Consider the following 15,497-nt stretch of genomic DNA (forward strand, 5'->3'; position numbering starts at 1 on the left):
AGTAAAGCACATGCCGTTAAGCTCAGTTCCGGGAGATATACGGGTACGAAAGATATCCAGAATGATCGCAAACCGGAACAGTATGAGAAGGTTTCATGCCTGGTAACGGAGTAAATGGTTCGTAATTGACTTCTTTTTTATTTCTAAAGTCAAAAATTGAGAACGTCGTTCGAGAGCATGGGCTTGTGGTTTAGTGGTATAATACCCCCTTAGCATGGGGGTGGTCCGGGGTTCGATTCCCCGCGAGTCCATAATTTCTTTTTTCCCTTTTCCAGTTCCCTACGTGCAGTGTTAGGCCTACCACATCTGGGAAACGGAAAACGAAGCCGAGCGCAGTTCTGATCGACATTATTTTGACATCTTTTATCCATGCAAAAACGATGCGCCCGGTGTGCCAAAGGAATAATCCCATGCTCGACCGGGCCCTGCTGAATTACTTGGCTACAGCAAGCGGACGTTAACTGACACTTGACACAGAATCTCGAAAGTCTAGGTGAACGTGAGAACCTACTCGGTTCAGCGAGTTTGCTATTGTTATTATTTCTATCGCATCGGGTCTAAAGATACGAATGGAGTCCACGGCTCCAAGCTGAAACCAGCCGTTGGTTATTTCCGACCGCCACACTCCTCATGAAAGTTTCGGTTAAACTTGAAACTGGATGCGGCCCGTGCGTCTACCACGCCGCTTGGGGTCTGGATTGAGTGGATGCATCCAGAGAGCAATCAGCGATCGTCAATGACCTCAAGGAGTTGTTCCTGTGCATAAGGCCAACGCACACTGCCAAAATTGCCCCAGCCATGCAGGTGCTGATTGGTTGCAAGGACACCTCATGAAAAAATTCATCGATTTCTCCTTGAGCCGACATGTCAACGAAACAATGCCTGATCTGGCCTAGGCTGAACCGACATGGACGCACACATGGAGCCGGGCTGAGCGCCGAAGCAGTGTTGGCTGCAACGGGATTTGGCGTCTGCAGACCGGACACGAGTGGACATTGTCATTCGTCCGTCGTCTGTACCTGACGAGAGAGAAAAAAAAAAACTCTTAAGTCCGAACAAGACTCCTTAGTAGATCTCAAAAAACCAAGCTGACATGAAGACAGCATCAAGTTCGTTCGACTCGATCTGGCACTCCAGTCCAGCTTCGAGTTGAGAGATCGACTCATTCATTGATCGACAGCTTTAATCGATAAAGCTTCTCTCAAGAGTCTCAGTAACTTACTTCCCGATCAGCCATTGGATCTGGTCCTGTCAAGATTGTGTCTAATCTCGGAACCCAACGGCTGTTCCCGTCCAAAAACACACAAAGCGTCTTGGCCTGTCGGTGTTATTGGTCGCGGTGCCTCTATCGCAGCCATCACGAAACAGCTGGACGAGAGTTCGGAGTTTGATTCTCCTGTTGCAGACGCGTGCAACGGTGCAAGCGTCCGTCCCTATCCATTGGGACACAGAGTAACCTTTGACCCGTTACCGAAAGAGGCCAATTGCTGCAACTCTATCTTATCACAGAAGTGCTCCGTAGATCTCGCTTCTGAGGCTCTGGTAAAAGCCGCAGCCCACCGCCATGACTCGATCATGTCCCCAGTTCGTGGTGTCCCACTGTCTAATCCCATTGCTTCATAAAGTCAACCTCCCCTAAAAAGTCCCTAACAGAGTCTGCCCGCTAGAGTTTTGTGATCTTGCGCCGCTTGTACCTTTTTTTTTTGTACCTTTTTAACTTTTCTCTCTTTGATCATACCCCTGCCCGGGCGTTGACCCCGCCCAACAGACAATCAACTGGCTTCAACTTCGTGGTTCTGATTCTTCGTCTCAATCCGTAATGGCGGACGCTGCCGGCGCTACACCTGCTGCCACCGGCGGCGAACAAGCGGCCTCAGCGGCGCATCATGGCCCAGTGACGGATGGCCCGGCTCCAGTGCCGGCAGAGGTCAGGCACCACGCATCTGACGACGGGAATGTTGACGACGACGGCCATCACCGCTCAAGAGATCAATCTCCCCAGTCCAAGTCGATTCCGATCTCCGTGAAAGAATTGAGCGATTTCGCTCAATCTATCCAGCCAAGCGGAACGGATTTGGAACATTACTTTGTATGTTGGGTCAGGTTCAACATCCGAACAGAGAGCTCTGACAGGGTGGTTCTAGGTTGGCCCTCGAGATCTTGGAAAGCATTCGAAATGGCCGACCGTGATGCGAATGCACGGCAGTGTCCTGCCACGGTTGATCTTGCCGTTGACGATCATGGCCGGTTGGTCTACAACAATTACATGTGTTTCGATCTTGGTTCATCCATGTGAGCATCCTTGAAAAAACTCGACGTAGACTTTTGTCTCTCTGACAAGCTTCTAGTGCAAGTTTCGAATATTCTGTTGACCGTGCTTGGTTTTGTTGTTGGTCTTGCTCTCTCCTTCCGGAGCTCGACGGCCTATGAGCGGTAAGTCGGAGAACACTGGCTTCAATCTCACAACCCAGAGAGGTTCTGACGAAACTAGATTTGCGGATGGCCGCAACCTCTGGGCGCAGCTGATTCAAACCTCGCGCAATATGGCCCGCACCATCTGGGTCAACATCGACGAGAGAGAGGGTGAGCTGGGAAAGCAGGATCTCCTGGGCAAACTGTACGTTGCGGCCGACTATCCACTGCGCACTTTTGGTGGGACTAACGGTAGCAGCACCGCATTCAATCTCATCCACGCCTTTGCCGTGGCTCTGAAACACACGCTCCGGTTCGAACCCGACATTGGATACAAGGACTTGGTCGGACTGGTGGGACATTTGGACACTTTTGCCAAGGATGCCCATGATCCGGAAATGTTGAAGACCCGACGCACGCCCTGGAAGGCAGCCGGGGAATACCTGGGCGTTTCGTTCGCTGAGTCCAACCCGAGAAAGAGGATCAAAACGGCCAAGAAGCCGCTTGGGCATCTTCCTCTCGAGATTTTGAATCATCTTTCCGCTTACATTGACTACTGTGTGAAGGAGAACACCATTCCATCTGCACTTCACCAGGGACAGTTGAGTAAGTGTCAACTCAGGCCGCTGTAGCAGGCCGTTCTGATCACTAACCGACACAGTCGGCTATATTGCTACTTTGAACGAGGTGCTGACCGGGGCGGAACGGGTCCGTGACACGCCGCTGCCCGAGGCCTATAACATTGCCATTTCACAAATTGCCTGGATCTACATCGCTGTTCTGCCGTTCCAGCTGACTGAGCCTCTGGGGTGGCTGGCCATTCCCGGCTCCATCGGTAAGTTTTGTCCGCTACGCTTCTTATCATCTGGCAAATTGGCTAAGTTCTTTAGTTGCTGCATACATTATTCTCAGTCTGGTGGCGATTGGCCAGGAACTTGAGAACCCATTCGGCAAGGATGTCAACGATCTCCCGCTGGATCTCTACTGCGACCAGCTGGCGTCGGAGTTGGAGATCATCAGCGCTGCTCCTCCGCCCAAGGTGGAAGATTTCATGCCCCGCAGCGACAACCTCGTGATGTACCCGCTGAGTTTCGAAGGGTACGATCACTGGAAGAACCGCAGTGTTGATGACATCCGGGGTGCGCTGCGGACCAGGGTTGTTGCGCATAAGCAGGGGCGGTCGGCGGCGCAATCACAACAATCCCAGTCGGCGACGGAAGTGAGCGAGGGGGGTTCCGGGACGACCATGGCTTGAGTTGATTCTCTTGTTTTGCTCAAAGTTTTAATATTCTTTCTGAGAGAAAGCATCGCATGGCCATTGGCACTACTGGAGTTCGAGGACGTTCGAGGTGATGCATCTGCTTATTATGTACACAGAAGAAGGTAGAAAAAAAAAAAAAAAAAAAAAAACAAAGGTACATGGGTAAGTTCCTAATGTAAGACGATCATCCATCAAAAACATCACTTCCAGACCCATGACAGATGGCACCCGGAAAAGACCCCCAGCCAAGAACCCTCCAAGCCACACCCCTTTCCTCTGCCGAAGATGACGCCGCGCCCGTCGCCGAAGCCGGAGACCCAACCCACGAACTTAACCCTGCAACAACCGCACTAGCATCATCTCTCGGCACGCGGATCCACGCCTCGCGTTTGTCTGGGATGACGTGCATGATGTCCACGCTAATGGCGGCGCCGGTCACGCCCAGGTATTGCGTTAGTGCGGAGCTTAGGGTTGTTTTCGTCGTCAACGTGTCGAGGGGTGGTTGTGGATGATCAGATATTCTGTGCTTGGTTATTCTTCCTCTTTCTTTTCTTGCAATTTCTTCTGCATAGAGGTTGTTGAGGGCTGCCACGTACAGTTGAAGATGGAGATACGTCCATCGGGGTGTTCGGGAGGTGAAATGTTTGGGCTCTATGGGGTTCGAAGATTTATTATTATTGGGTTCAGGTTCGGGTCCTTGCTGGGTGTGTAGTGACAGGGTTGAGGACCCTTGTGTGGGAGGATCAATTTCCATCATGTATCTTTGTCTGTGCTATCTTTATGAATGATCTAGCAAGCCTGTCAGCCTGGAGTGAGGATTGAGTGCGATTTTTGAATCTCGCAGTTGAGGTTGACTGGTCGACTCGGTGATTGGTGGGTTCTCGGTGAACTGGACCTTTCTTTCATGCTTACGTTTTTGCCATTTTAGGAAGTCCAAATAACCTACTAGGTAGACACCCAGGATTTATCCTTCGACCATTCTCCTCTGATGAAAAAATCCAATTTGTTTCCGTAACCTAGTATGTTTGCTATGTTCATTTCTATTTCTCTCTACAAGAGAGAATTGCCATTTATTATAGTGGTCCATGATTCTGTTCATTGATCACAAAACATTGCCATTTCGTCTTCTGAAAAGGGATGCTCATGAAACTTTCCACCTACAATCAAGTCAATACGCTCATAGTGACAATAGAAGATCGTCTGCATTTTGCCTCGAAACGAAAGTGTGAGTATGGGTCCATAAATCTCGAGAGGATAGGGTTGCTGCGATCCATCATACATTTTCCTGTTACTACTGTCATGTTTATTTGTTCCATTATAGTCTGTCAGAGGGTATGGTCCAGTATGTGTACGATACGTGTATCGTTACACGCACGTGACCTGCTTCCTGTCTTCTCCGTACTATGTATAGTAAAGCACATGCCGTTAAGCTCCGCGAATCAACACGCGGATGTCCGGCGTATCTCTCAGAAAATCCGGCAACAATGGACGATCCAATCGACTGGACGGTGGATGAGGTCGTGGCTTTCGTCTGCCGCTCGTCGGACACATCTTGGTCGCTCTCGAGGAACCCGAGTCGTCCTGATCCTATCGCGTTCGAGGCCACGCTTCGCGAAAACCAAGTGACCGGCGACGTGCTGTTGACTGCCGTCGATAATGCTGTTCTCAAAGAGGAACTGGGGCTCAAGGCCCTCGGACCGCGCAAGGCCGTGCTGGACATGATCCACTATCTCCGTCAACGCTCGGTGAAATATAAAATGGCATGTGAAGGCCCGAATCAGCCGGTAGGCTCACCGGCGATGACCTCAAGGGCGGCATCGATAACTGCCGGCTCTCCATTGCTGCAGCATGGGGGACTGGGACTGTCGCATCAGAACCTACATCCGATTCCCTTGAAGCTTGGGGAGTTTTCGTTTTCCCCGCAGCGAGCGCAGCAAGGGGCAGCCACTGGACCCGATATTCCGAGAGCGGGAGTCTCACCCGTCGGCGGTCTGCTGCAGACAGCGCAGCCTCGACCAGACGCGGCTTCAGAAGCTAGTTACGCGGTCGACACGGATCAAACTCAGATCACGCGTTCTCCTCGTGCCAAACGTCCTGTCGAACAACGCCAGTTTACGCCTGACAATCAGGTGCCTTCACGAGCCCACGAGTCCGTAGTTGTGGATGCACAAGGGAGAAAACGAAGAAGACTCGAACTGGGACCAACTCATCCTGTATCTGCCAAGAGCTACTACATGGGCCCACGGAAACTCGAAGCTGCGGACGTGTTTTATCCCATTCAGCCCGATTCAGAAGAATCGCAGGCATCAGATGATTTCGTCCTTACGGGCGCTCAAGTACCGCCAGCACAGCGTCTTTTCGTTAGCAAGCAGTTACAGCATTTGTTCCGACAGCTACCACGAAGACTAACATCTCCGAATGGGAGCAGTCGCGTGGCAATACTCCCGTGCAGAGGCGACTCCACATACTTCACCCTGTACTCCTCAAAGGACGGTTGTATTGAAGTTACTCAGGAGAAGATCACGGACTGGCCAGAGCTTGGACAAACAGGACGAGCGGAACGGGATGACTTGCATGACTATATCCTGGCCAAGTATCCCCCCGAGAAATCCGACGAGGGCGCTCTGCCGGTCTTTGGTGAGTCGGATACTGATGGCGCGTACGACTCCGACACATGGCGAGAAATAGAGGAGGAGCAACTGGAGAATCAGAAATTGGCACAGTCGAAAGCAAATGAATTGACTGACCAGGATATGAACACAATAATCTCCCGGTGCATCTCAGACTACCAACAGGAATGGAAAACCAATCATCTTCCGAAACATCAACACAAAGCTTACCATATATGGATGACTGCGGCGCGGAAGAAAAATCGCAGTTCGCAGATAAAAATTCTGCAGCTTAATATCGCCCATCTTGAGACACGCTTACGAACTATTCAAAGAGAGCTTCTCAAAACCAGGTACACCAGGGTGCCCGATTTGGAGAATCAATGTCGAAGCATGGAACAGACAGTCTTCCAAATCGAGGCAAACAAATGGCGCGTGTCTGTTCTTGAGGGATCTGAGTGCCCGCCGAAATTAGCAGCACCTTCTGTTACTTCTCGAAAGGCGAAACGGCCTGGACCTCGACAGGAAGACGAGGAATCTCTGGACTCAGAGTCTGATGACATGAACCTGGGCGATTTCATTGTCCATGATGATGACCAGGATTATGATATGGGTTTCGGCGTTGGTCCACAGGACGAAGAGCATCCTGCTCCTGGGCCAGAACGCCCGTCGGAAGCGGTGACTCAACAAAGACCTGAAGTAGGTCGTCATACTCCCGCTCTGGGCCTTGTGATGGAGTCGTCCGACAGCGACGATTTCGAAGCTCTCAGCCCTGGACGGAGAAGAGCTCGTAAAACCCCGCAGGAAGGATCTCGTGCAACTTCGAGCAGTCGCCTACCGTCCACAGTGAGAAAAGACCATTCTGCGACAAATCGGCTTCCTCAAACAGCTATGGACTTGGCTGGGGAGAATATCGAGGTTGTCGACCTCACCGCAAGCCGCGACGGAACACCTGATGATATCAAAACGCCGCCGTTGAATCCAACGAGAACTACTCGTGATACAGCACTACCTGACTTGGTGCTCGAAAATGGGAAACCGTCTCCGAGTTCTAAAAACCAAGAGCCGGGAAGAAATGAGGGGCCGGACTCGTCAGACGATGACCACTATGCTTCCAGGCGAATCCAAGACATATCTTGGCTGGATTTGATGGAAAGACCTAATCGAAAAATGTTTCTCGCAAAGCTAGTCTGGTACCTCGACCGAGATGAGCGTGAGAAGATCATCGATCTCGTAGAGCGTTTCTCAATCGGTAGATTCAAGCGTTTGACAAAAGCCGGGCTTTCTGCGTTGCTTGATGGCTCAAGAAAAGTCGATGGCTATGACCGCGACATGAGCCAGGCAATTCTCAGGATCGCGGTTCTTTACATATCCTGGCACAAGCGTCACAGGCTCACAGAAGGTGGCATATTGAAGTCGTTCATCAAAGAAGCCCTTGCAACCATTCGGGAGGAGAGGGATGAACCAGCGGTGCGATTTGACCGGTTCTACAGACACCTGGTTGCCTCTCTGCATGCGTGCGTGTTCACGCAAACCCACAGTGCCAAGGCCGCACCTGAAGGTCGTCGCACGTCGTTGCCTGGAGGTAGTCCTCGTCAGGGGCAACCGGAACAATCTGCGGAGGCACTGATGCCGCACAAGCAGCGAAAGCGAGAAATTAGAGAACGCAAGGAAGTTAAAAGCGGTTATGAAGCTGCCCGGCGTCGCGCTGCTTTGCAAGAGCAATCGAGACTACGCCTGCAGCAAAGGATGGAGCAAGGAGGAGTGAGCAATACCGATCCGGAGCGCCAGCCTGTCACTTTTGACGATCCGGTGATCTATCTCCACCCTCATATTGGAGGTCGAGTGCTGCCGCATCAGCTCAGCGGTGTTCAGTTTATGTGGCGAGAGTTGATCCAAGACGAGAAGAGAGAGGGATGCCTGTTGGCCCATACGATGGGCCTGGGGAAGACGATGCAGGTGTAAGTCGCGTCGATACTTTCCAAATGATTCGTGATGGAAGAGCTGACCGGATATCCAGCATCTCGCTGCTTGTCACGATTGCCGCAGCCGCAAATTCTCCTGATGAAGCGATCCGCCGTCAGGTGCCCGAGAAATTCCATCGCTCCTCTACCTTGATCCTGTGTCCTTCCTCCCTGGTTGACAATTGGCATGATGAATTTCTGATGTGGACTCCGAGTGACCATGCCTTAGGGCCAGTCCGAAAGATCACAGCGACAGATTCCGTGCGCTATAGGATTGAGGAGGTTGACTCCTGGTACAAGGAAGGGGGCGTGTTGATTCTGAGTTACGATATTTTCCGAGCCTTGGTATGGAGAAAGAACGGCGACCGCGATGCCGGCGAACAGAGTCCAGTGGATCGCACTCGAGAACAGCTTCTGGAAGGGCCAAGCATCATAGTTGCAGATGAGGCACACAGACTGAAGAATCCGTCGTCAAAGCTGTCGAAAGCAACGTCCCAGTTCAAGTCGCGAAGTCGTATTGCCCTGACCGGATCGCCGCTGGCAAACAGCTTCGTGGACTATTTCTTCATGGTCGACTGGATAGCGCCGGGGTATCTCGGGGAATTCGTCGAGTTCAAGGCGAACTATATTGAACCAATCGTTGAGGGACTGTACATCGACAGCACGCAGTATGAACGGAGGAAATCGCTGAAAAAGCTGCAGGTACTAAAGCTGAACCTGGAGCCCAAAATCAACCGAGCGGATATTAGCGTGCTGAAGGGGAAATTGCCGCCGAAGGTGGAGTTTGTCATCACTGTGCCCACTTGCTTTAAGGACGGATTGCTTGAATCTGATGGTGCATGAACCAGATAATCAGAGCGGAAGAGCCCCAATGACAGCTTCTGTACATAGCCTTCCTCTTTTACTCGGAGATGGATCTTCCAGAGATTCGCAATGAAGTCGTCCACGTCAATCAGCCTAGCCATTCGTGTTAACTATTCGAGCTGACGGATGAAAATAAATCCTTTGATTCTGTATCTATTCAGAACGGGAGTTCTCACTCTTCCATGATCTTCCCCAGCCATTCTTCGTCCCTGGCAATCTCAGCGTAGAGCCGATTGTAGCTAGTTTGAATCGCCCTGGCCACTTCAACCATGGAGGCTGAGCTCCTCGTGATGGGTGCCGCTGGTCGTCAGCTTGTTGCCTGGAAACGTTTCTTCCACTGCATCGACTTCGATCCAGAGCAGCTTTACTCCATCGCTGGCGACAATCGCCAGACTCTGCGCCTTCTTGTGGCGGACACCCCTCAGCTCCAGACGAAAATCCGCCACGTCGACATCAATCACTTCTGGCTCCGTGAAAAGGTCCAGGACGGTGACATTCACGTCTTCTGGACTCCTAGTGCAGACCTAGTCCGATCTTACCAACATTAAAAGCTTGAAGATGGGACCTTGAGACCGCAAGACTCAAGGACGAGAGATGATTATGAAGATCTTTCGTCATTGTTTTTTCTGGGCCCTCCTGCCCTCGCCAGACATTGAACACTCTACGCGGGTGGCGTTTACCCCGGCGTCGCCCACACGCTGAAACTCAATTGGAACGCGGACTTGCTTGAAGTAGCACCGAATATCACAGAATGTGGGGAGTATCCTTGGCTCACAGTCAACCGTGCCAGCTACAAGCTCTACTGTCTGGACAATGCCCCGACCGCTGACAAAAGCAAAGCGGGTGTGACTGAGTTCCCAACCATCCACGGAGATGTGGGGAATTTGGACATCAAAGTTAAAGTCCAAGGGGACTTCATTGCTATGAACTTTTACGGCACGGTGTTCGGCAAGGAAAAGAAGTATCTCCCAGTTGTGAGTAAGTAAGTTCCTGATGATTCACTACTTGGGTTCATTGAAAGATGTCATATTGAAGGAGCCCGGGTACTAATGGATGTAAAACAGGAAGTATGGTGCATCTGAGAATTCCGGAGGAACCTACATTTTCTCTCCCCCTTGAAGAAATCAAGCGACCCGGTTCATTTTGTCAAACACGATGAACCCAGAGCGGTGTATCTGGAGCCCGAGTCAAAGTCGTCCCTGTTCGTGCTAGGCCGCACCGTTGTCCAGGTTCTCGGTATCGAGGGGAACGGAAAGGGCAAACTAGAGGTGTGTTCGACGGTCGACCTAGGATATGACGCAAACGCCACTGATGCTGCTTTCCTCTCGACCGGTAACGGGAACTCGATGCTGTACGTGCTGAATTGTGGCACCAAGATGATCGCGCCAATTCGCGTACGAAACGACAAATCCTCGAAGAAAGGAAATGCTCATTGCCCTCTTATCGAGACGGATCAGCTCACCGACCTCAGTGTGCCTCCAGTAATCGCGATCTGTACATTTCCGCGACTAACTCCATGGGCGGTATGATCATCCACCTAAAAGATGATCCTAAACCCATCCCCCGGGTCGACAAACGGGCCGACATCTCCAGGGACCGCACCGCCGCTCGATATACCTCGCATACCTTTACGACGACGACGACCGTTTCCGACCATCAACCGTCCGCGACAGTCAAACGCAGGGGCAGCATTCAAGTAAGAGACGATGACACAGAGCCTCCACTGATATTTGGCTCTTATTTCCCTCTCCGCTCAAGAAGCGGGAATTCCTTTTCCCCATACAACCTCGAAATTCCTCCCAACGGCCACTTTGTGGCAACCAGCACCGGTTTTCTTGAAAATTACATCTCAATCACGACACGAGACGCGGAGACTGGAAAACTCACTAGGAAGAATATTGCTTGGGTCGCAGATTCGGCTCAGAGACAACGTTCCCGGCCACTAGTCTTGCTTGGGGCTCGGAGTATATCGACGAGGGTGACGAGGACTGTGAGGATAGTCCATTGATTGTTTGCAAACGCTTTTCCAAGTGAAGTCTGGATTATACGGACTAAAATTTTCTATCCCGTTCAATCTCAGCCGCCGCTTTGGGCAGCCAACCTCTCGTGCTACTTCTACTTATACGTGAGGTTGTAGGTCCTGTATGGTTGATAGCAATCGATCAGAAATCGAAGTTCTCCGATCTTTGGGCACAGCTCTACCTCTTGATTACCACTGGCGACTGCCCACAAATTGGTGAGCGACACCTCCTGTGAATAGGGCTTTGAAGATCATGTGACTCGATCCTCTTTCTTGAAATCTATGATGAGAGTCACTCATTGCTGCCTGCAATCTACGGATTCATCAGTTAGCAGTGCTGTATCGAGTATTTCTTACTGCTATGTTCTGTTTGTGGAAGAGTCAAAACATATCGTTTGCCGAGTGAATTCACAAGGTCACTGGAGACAAGTCACACAAGTCCTCACAAGTCCATCCTTCCTGGACTACCGCTACCCGTGCTCCAAGGATGCACCCACACGGATACTCTCTGTAGCAAAAACACCACTTGTAATGGCTACTACTTAGTACTTCTTACCATTAGCAGCCGTCCATGACCTCGCCAACTTTAAGAAAGCAGCGTAGAACTGTCAGTATATGAAATGTCAAGATGAGCTGTGACTTCCCTCGGTCCCAAAGACCAAGCGCATCGACTCGCGTCGCAATGAACATCCTGACAACGCAGCAACGTAACTCTTGTGAACTTGAAAATCGTGTCCCTTTGTGTCAAACTTATGCAGCAGAAGTAGTGTTGACAAAGTAGACTCGGCGGATTATCCATGAACCTTTGTGCAACTGTGCTGGAGGTATCACAAGTGAGGAAGAAAAAAAAGATACGACGGTTCCATGATTCGAACCCTCAACCTCTAAATAAGGTATAATTCCTCATGTATGCTCCCGTGATGCATTGGGTGTGCACCGAGTGTGCTCCAGGTACATCGAGACCAGCCGATCAAGAAGAACTACAGCATCACTCAACAACTAATATCTTGACCACCACAAAAAGAATTGACCCAAATATTCTGATAATAAGTTTCTGCAGAATCTAAGGAATCGATTGATACAGAAACATGAAAAATGAAGAAAAAAAAAAAGTGAAGGAATTGTGAAGGTGCCGTCTTGAATCTTCCTCAAGTTTGACCTGGCCAACACAATTCCCCTGTCATCAGCAGGGCAACGGGGTTGAAGACTGGGAAGATCAGTCACCTACGTAGCTGGAGTTGTAGACCGCTACGCCATTGCCCCTAGACAGTTACCAAGTGCAACATATTTGTGATTGATAACTGACCCCGAGATGCCTTGATGGGAAGGCTGGTTTGATTGGATTTGTTTCGTTTGCATGAGTTGCAGCCATCGGTCCATCTTTCCATATCGCTGAAATTCGTTGAGAGATGCGAATGAGGTAAAAAGGACGTCGATGGCGAATTGTTTACTTCAGGCCCGGACAAGACCTTGAAGTGATTGCAGTTCCTTCGTCTTCGAGATTATGGATCAGGCAATCCGACCATGTTTCTATGTATCTAATATCTTCAGTCATACAAAAGTACGCTATCCAACGATGAGAAGCCGGCAGCAACACCACCCTCGTTAGTCTCGGTGCCCTTGGTCCTCAACAGCCACCCACCCTCCTCGTTATGGAGAACCTCGCCGTCACTTGACCACAAAATTGCCCCGTAGATGCCTAGTTCACTCACAACTCCCCCGCTGGCAACGGATCCGTCGCTGCGGAGGACGATGTTCTTTGCGTCGGTCGGTGGTTTGATCAGTTCCATGAGGACGTACCCTCGCCAGTCCCGCTCCGGACGTGAGTTGAGGAATGGCGGGATCTCCGTTTTATAGATATTGTTCCCGCCACCCTCGCGTTGCGGCTTGAGGACGTGATGTACTGCTGTATCGGGATTAAGGGCAAGCTCCCGGCCCAAAGGGTCGGTGAGGTCATATTGGGGCGCGAATGTCCGGCGTATGCGTTCAATAATCTCGTTGTTGCCGTCGGGATAGAAACGTGACAGGTGATCTGGCCTCTTGGGATCTGCAAGAACCTGCTGCACCTTTTTGCATCCTGAGAGCTGGCTGAGAACGGTGGGCGATTTGATCGCTGCAGATCGTTCCAGCTGTAGCCGTGCAGTCCAGTCACGCTCAGATTTGTAATCATCTGGTGTGTAAAAGCTTCGCAGGTAGACGGTTGTGATCTCGAATGGTGTGTTTGGAGAATACGGTGGCGTGTATATCAGCGGTCTGGAGGGATTGGAATCCGGAATGGATGTCCGGTCGAGAATCTCAGTGGTTGTCAAACGAAACACAGGGATCTTATGGTATTCGGTTAGGCGTGTAGATAGTGCGAGCTGATCAAAGATATTACGCTCGCCGTTTTGCACCACAAACAAAATGCCCAGAGGAAGCTGTGGGGACGACTTGGATGCTCCATATGCAGCATGCGCTGCCGCCATTCCCGCAGCCAGCGTCTCCACAGCCTTATTTTCCGGTGGTAGTCTGCCATCAAAGAGTGGATGCGACGGGTAACTGATGGGATTGTCTGGCGGCGAGGTGAGCAGTTCCGAATGCAATCTCGCGACGCGGCATGATAGCCCCCCAAACGACGAGGAAATTGTGTTGAACTCCACTTGCTTTAAGGACGGATTGCTTGAATCTGATGGTGCATGAACCAGATAATCAGAGCGGAAGAGCCCCAATGACAGCTTCTGTACATAGCCTTCCTCTTTTACTCGGAGATGGATCTTCCAGAGATTCGCAATGAAGTCGTCCACGTCAATCAGCCTAGCCATTCGTGTTAACTATTCGAGCTGACGGATGAAAATAAATCCTTTGATTCTGTATCTATTCAGAACGGGAGTTCTCACTCTTCCATGATCTTCCCCAGCCATTCTTCGTCCCTGGCAATCTCAGCGTAGAGCCGATTGTAGCTAGTTTGAATCGCCCTGGCCTCCTCAAAGAGGATCTTCGGAAATAAGCTGGGAAACAGCGTCACCGGAGCATTGGTCGCAAGGACTCCCTTCTGCCGGATGTCTTGCGGGACGAAAGTTTGGGGAGGCCGAACCGCCAGTCCATGCTGGATCGCCCAGTCCTTGATGGTTGAAATCAGGAATTGCTCCTGCTCCGGAGTTAGCGGAGGAGGATATGTTGAGCGATCTGAGGCCGCCATACTGCTCAAGCCCGCTGTCTTTGCAACTCTCCGGACTCTTGATGTGGAATATCACATCAGGGCACAGAGGGCACATGCGTATGTCATCATCTTGCACGTCACGTGACCTTTTCTTATCTGATCCTGTGAGCGTAATGGTCTTCACTAAATTATGAAAAGTCACGTGATAAGCTCTTAGTAATCAAAGTGCTTACGTAATAAAGTTTGTTTACGATGGCTCTCTACGGAGTACTCACTAGCCTCTCCCCTGTTTTCTCCTCGCGTTCCTGTCGCGTCAACCTGTCTGTCGTACCCTTGCTTCGCCATGCCACGTTCGTCCGCAAACCTGCCTTTTCTTTATCAACTGTGCTGCTATACTAGAAGCATTGATTCTACTGACCGAGAAACTGAACTCTATTGCTCCATGTGCAAGAGAAGTCGACCTGCCGAAGACTTTGAATTCAATAAACAGGGCAAAAGGAAACAGACCTGCCAGCGCCATGCTAAGAAACGGATCTGGAGTTGAATGAATGGGGGGATTTTACTCGGCGCCTTCGCAAATGGAACAGACCTGTGGGCTGCTCTTGGAGACCAAAATTCTTACTCGTGATGGATGGCTATCTACACCAAATATCTCTCCTACAGGGCCTGCGCGAAGTTCCTGATGCCTCATACACGTTCAATCTCGATTCTCTTCCTGTTAGATTCGGCATTTTACGGCCCCAAGCAAATGCATCCAGTTTTGACGGCAACCCCGACTCGAAATTATCTCATGGCTACCTTGAACGCGCCGTTACGCGTTCTCACAGAGATATATGTAATCTGGAAATAGGGAGGTTTCCGCTTCAGGCACAAGGGAACGAACTACCTTCGTCACAAACGAACCATGCCGGGAAAATTGGGGTATAAACACCCACTCACGAAGTACCTCAAATAATCTGGCAAAGCAAGGCTACAAGATTTTCTGGAAGTGGACTAGGTACAGGCCACTCTTTTTTCGCTTGACGGTCTTGGAAATGCATATGATTGTCGCACTACGCGATGACCATAACTCAGTCATAAAGTTAACCTGCGTACCTTATCTCGAGGACGGCTAGAAGGACACTATTCTCTATCTGGTAAACCTAGCCACCTAACTCATGTGACTCATCACGTGCTCATAAATTTAGTGAAGACCATTAATTTATCTGATCCCCCGCACTTCTCGTGG

The 15,497-nt window shown here is 50.6% G+C and overlaps 3 protein-coding genes and 1 non-coding gene across 4 annotated transcripts; 2 read left to right on the forward strand and 2 right to left on the reverse strand.

Moving 5' to 3' along the window:
* Positions 1–179: 179 nt before the first annotated feature.
* On the forward strand, positions 180–251 carry VTN31DRAFT_t84. The gene has a single exon. It is a non-coding gene; the product is annotated as a tRNA-Ala (tRNA).
* A 1,568-nt stretch (positions 252–1,819) lies between these two features.
* On the forward strand, positions 1,820–3,667 carry VTN31DRAFT_7237 (uncharacterized protein; the record flags this gene model as incomplete). Its single annotated transcript, XM_069407936.1, has 7 exons — positions 1,820–2,089; positions 2,145–2,292; positions 2,349–2,433; positions 2,492–2,617; positions 2,672–3,018; positions 3,074–3,247; positions 3,303–3,667. 7 exons carry the CDS (start codon positions 1,820–1,822, stop codon positions 3,665–3,667), a joined length of 1,515 nt encoding a protein of 504 aa, XP_069257735.1.
* Positions 3,668–3,857: 190 nt separating this feature from the next.
* VTN31DRAFT_7238 (uncharacterized protein) lies at positions 3,858–4,430 on the reverse strand (the record flags this gene model as incomplete). The annotated part of the gene is made up of 2 exons (XM_069407937.1): positions 3,858–4,194; positions 4,270–4,430. 2 exons carry the CDS (start codon positions 4,428–4,430, stop codon positions 3,858–3,860), a joined length of 498 nt encoding a protein of 165 aa, XP_069257736.1.
* Positions 4,431–12,677: 8,247 nt separating this feature from the next.
* VTN31DRAFT_7239 (uncharacterized protein) lies at positions 12,678–14,308 on the reverse strand (the record flags this gene model as incomplete). The annotated part of the gene is made up of 2 exons (XM_069407938.1): positions 12,678–13,923; positions 14,007–14,308. The coding sequence occupies 2 exons, from the start codon at positions 14,306–14,308 to the stop codon at positions 12,678–12,680; spliced, it is 1,548 nt and encodes a 515-aa protein (XP_069257737.1).
* Positions 14,309–15,497: the final 1,189 nt, after the last annotated feature.

The sequence above is a fragment of the Thermomyces dupontii genome, assembly GCF_041956625.1.
Source record: "Thermomyces dupontii strain NRRL 2155 unplaced genomic scaffold VTN31scaffold_9, whole genome shotgun sequence".
NCBI classification, from domain to species: Eukaryota; Fungi; Ascomycota; class Eurotiomycetes; order Eurotiales; family Trichocomaceae; genus Thermomyces; species Thermomyces dupontii.